General features: G+C 31.9%; 1 protein-coding gene across 1 annotated transcript in view; it reads left to right on the top strand.

Moving 5' to 3' along the window:
* The window catches only part of LOC108767502 (uncharacterized), a 13,696-nt gene extending 12,260 nt beyond the window's left edge, over positions 1–1,436 (top strand). The window contains exons 2-4 of the mRNA XM_018517414.1: positions 189–350; positions 489–614; positions 735–1,436. Coding sequence (XP_018372916.1) covers positions 189–350; positions 489–614; positions 735–874 — 428 coding nt within the window. The 3' untranslated portion in view covers positions 875–1,436. The remainder of the gene's footprint in view (positions 1–188; positions 351–488; positions 615–734) is intronic.
* The last annotated feature ends 2,136 nt before the right edge of the window (positions 1,437–3,572 follow it).

The following is a 3,572-nucleotide window of genomic DNA, read 5'->3' as shown; positions in this document are numbered from 1 at the left end:
GGATCAGATACATTGAGGATGGCTCGAATGTAAGCCGAAACGTCTGGTTTTTTTGATACTTAATAAATCTTTTGCTCGCACGAATTACAGCGATATAACTCTCAGTTGCCTGTTTCTTTGTTTATATTTTTATATTGCTTTGCAAATCATCGAGCGTTATCATATTTGTTTATTATTGATTTGTGTAGCTCGTATCTGTTCGAAACATTTTCATCCTTCACAATTTGAAAATAAATCGTGGTTACAAGATTTCGTTGGAAAATCTGCGAATGTACGAGTAAAACTAAGACGTGATGCAGTTCCATTGATAGCTGTAGAGGACAACAAAATTTCCATGGATAACGATTTAGGTATACATATAGTCCATTTTTAACATTTAAAGTGATTATTATAACATAAAGAATTTCAAATGATAATTTTTATAATATATGTATGTCAATAATATTTGTCTTGTACTTTGCTTTCTTATGTATTAAATATATTTTTAGAAGTAGATATTGCACAGCCCGTTGCCCGTTGCTCGTTTAATCCAGGTATAGATTGTGCTGCGTCGACCTCCACATCGAGCTGTGCATCTCAAGCTGCGCTGAACACTGCAGTGGTTCCTAACATTGGTACATTTTGTCACTGTATTTCACTTGTTTCTTAATTACTTATTATTTACACAAATATACATACTTATTTACATAATGATTTTTCATATATAATATATTTCTCCTTTTATGTTGAGGCAGATATCTCTCAGGAAATGGAGAGAGTTTCGGTTCTCTACCCTGATGAAATTTATTCTTCTGATGAAATTTATTTGTCAAACCAAGATCAAATTGAAGAAACTAAGGAGAAAGTGTATGTGTATGTTGTATTGAAAAATTAAAAAAAAGTGTATGAATAAGAACCCTGTGCTGCAAATTCTTACAAGAAAAATTCTTGTGAGAGCTTCTAAGAAAATTTTTACATACGAATTTCGGACAAAAATATACAAGATTGTATAAGAATATATCGCATATAATACCTGTATGTAAATCCAGAATCTTGCATGAATCTTACTCATGTTACATGAATCTTATATAAGCATGTTACATGACCCTTACACACATGTTACTTGAATCTTTCGCGCATGTAACGTGAATCTTGCAAGAATATAATTGGAGTGTCATTATGAAAATATTACAAGAATACTATTGGAATTTTGTGTGATTTATTGCTCGTATCCCAGTAAATGAAATGGAATGGGACAAGCAAGGAGTTGAATGGGATTTAAAAGAATTTATTTTGGCTAAAAATTAATTCTTTTTACATAAATTGAATAACGGCTTCTTGATTAAATTAAATTTAATTTGAGAAAAGATCATAAAAAGCCTACGCCAGTTATACAGGGTCATCGAAAAGTATCGGACCCCTCTAATATCTTCAGTTAGAATGCATTTTGGAGAAAATGTCCAATAGCAAAGTTGTATGGTTTCAAGCGAGGAGTAAGATGATGACCTTGACTTTGATCTTGACCATGTCCTTTAAGGTCATTTCAAGGTCAACCTTATTTTTTTAAATGGAACCCCCTACATTTTATTTCATATTTTTATAGCTTATCTCGAGAGCTTTCCAAAACACTATAATAAAACATTTTTTCATTAAGTATAACCGCTTGAAGCAGTACAACTTTGCTATTGCACATTTTTCCAAAATGCATTCTTACTGAAAATATTAGAGGAATCCAACACTTTTTGGTTAATGTATTTTCTTTAAACCAATTAATTGATCTCATTATTCCACGTACAAAAGTATTAAGGTTATGATTACTGAAAACTAAATAATATTTTACAAGATATTTTACATTTTGTGTCAAAAAATTGTTAACTTCAAACCTTTATAACTCAAAAAGTACTTAATGAAAAAATGTTTTATTATAGTGTTTTGGAAAGCTCTTGAGATAAGCTATAAAGATATGCAATAAAATGTAGGGGGTTCCATTAAAAAAAATAAGGTTGACTTTGAAATGACCTTAAAGGACATGGTCAAGATCAAAGTCAAGGTCATCATCTTACTCCTCGCTTGAAACCATACAACTTTGCTATTGGACATTTTCTCCAAAATGTATTCTAACTGAAGATATTAGAGGGATCCGATACTTTTCGATGACCCTGTATAGCGAAATTATAATTTATCAATTCATTAAGACGGTGATAATATACGTTTCGACCTTTTATTCAGTCATTTTTCAGTATTCTAACAAATTTTTTAATTTTTCTTAATTCTTTTTTATTTCATATTCAATCCAGTTTCTGTTTTTTCAATAATTTACTGGGATGATCGATACCTTTATTACTTTGGAGCGATGTAAAAAAATTATTTCTTAAGAATATCTTATTAGGCTAAATTAGCAATTAAAATCTATACAATAAATAAAAACATATAGTTACGAAATAATTTATCTTTCAAGTTGGTGCAGGAATCTGATATAAATCGTTGTATACGATTCATGTCAGATTCCTGCACCAACTTGAAAGAGAAGAGATAAATTATTTCGTAACTATATGTTCTTTTAAGACTGATACATGATCTTTCATGTATCATTTAGGAATCATACATAATTAATATCATATTCTCTTGGATATGATCCTGTAAAGAAATTATTTTTTAAGTTTCTTATAAGATTAAGGCAAGATCTTTTCATTGCTATATAAATCATCGTGTACGATTCATGCCAGATTCTTGTAACAATTTGGAAAATAAATTATTTCACAACTATGTCTCTTAAGGCGATGCTAAAGCCTCCTGTTTTACCCACATTTCCATTCGGTGAAAAATCTCTGTATTGGATGTACGGATTGCAAAAGTATTATTGCTTAAATTAAAGTACGCACAAACAGGACCTCAGCTGCATTGGATTTCATGAGAAAATCGAAAAAAAGTTTCAGATTCGTTAAAAATTCCCTTACTTTTGGCTCGTACAACTGTCACCTCAGATATATATTTGCTTGATATAAGAGTTTTAGAGTCCATATCTTGAAAATAAGCGTGCAGCTGAGGTCACATTATTGAAACGAACGATACCGAGTTTGTAGAACTAAGATTGAAAGTCTAGAAAAGAAATATTTCCACCGAATAGAAAATACGTGTATACAGATGTTTTGCGAAGACTTGGACTGTCAACAGAGCCGAAATTCCGTGTAGCAGTAATTGCGCGGTCTTGCGATAGATGATGCTGGCATATGTTAGATAAGAACAGATGTATGCGTTTGAGTAAGACAGAATGATATATATTATATAATTTTAAATAAGGGCACGAATAACGAAATAAGAGCCTTAAACAAACAAAGGAGACTCGCGAGCGCTTCAGAAGAAAGAACTGAAGATACGCGGAAAAGTGGAATGAAAAAACGCGCAAAGGATGCACGCTAACTACGCCGCGACCGAGTGCATCACGCGCCAACCAAGAGCACCCCTAGGAATATTGCGAACCCCGCTAAAAATGAGAACGACCGAAAGAACAAAAAGACACACAGTAATTAAATAAATCGCGATAGAAGAATTAGAACATTCGAGAGAATTTCGCAACAACACGTATGCGAAAA

This window comes from Trachymyrmex cornetzi, unplaced genomic scaffold (genome assembly GCF_001594075.2).
Source record: "Trachymyrmex cornetzi isolate Tcor2-1 unplaced genomic scaffold, Tcor1.1 scaffold685, whole genome shotgun sequence".
Lineage (NCBI taxonomy): Eukaryota > Metazoa > Arthropoda > Insecta > Hymenoptera > Formicidae > Trachymyrmex > Trachymyrmex cornetzi.
Note: the sequence above shows the minus strand (reverse complement) of the source record. Positions and strands in the feature narration are given on the sequence as shown.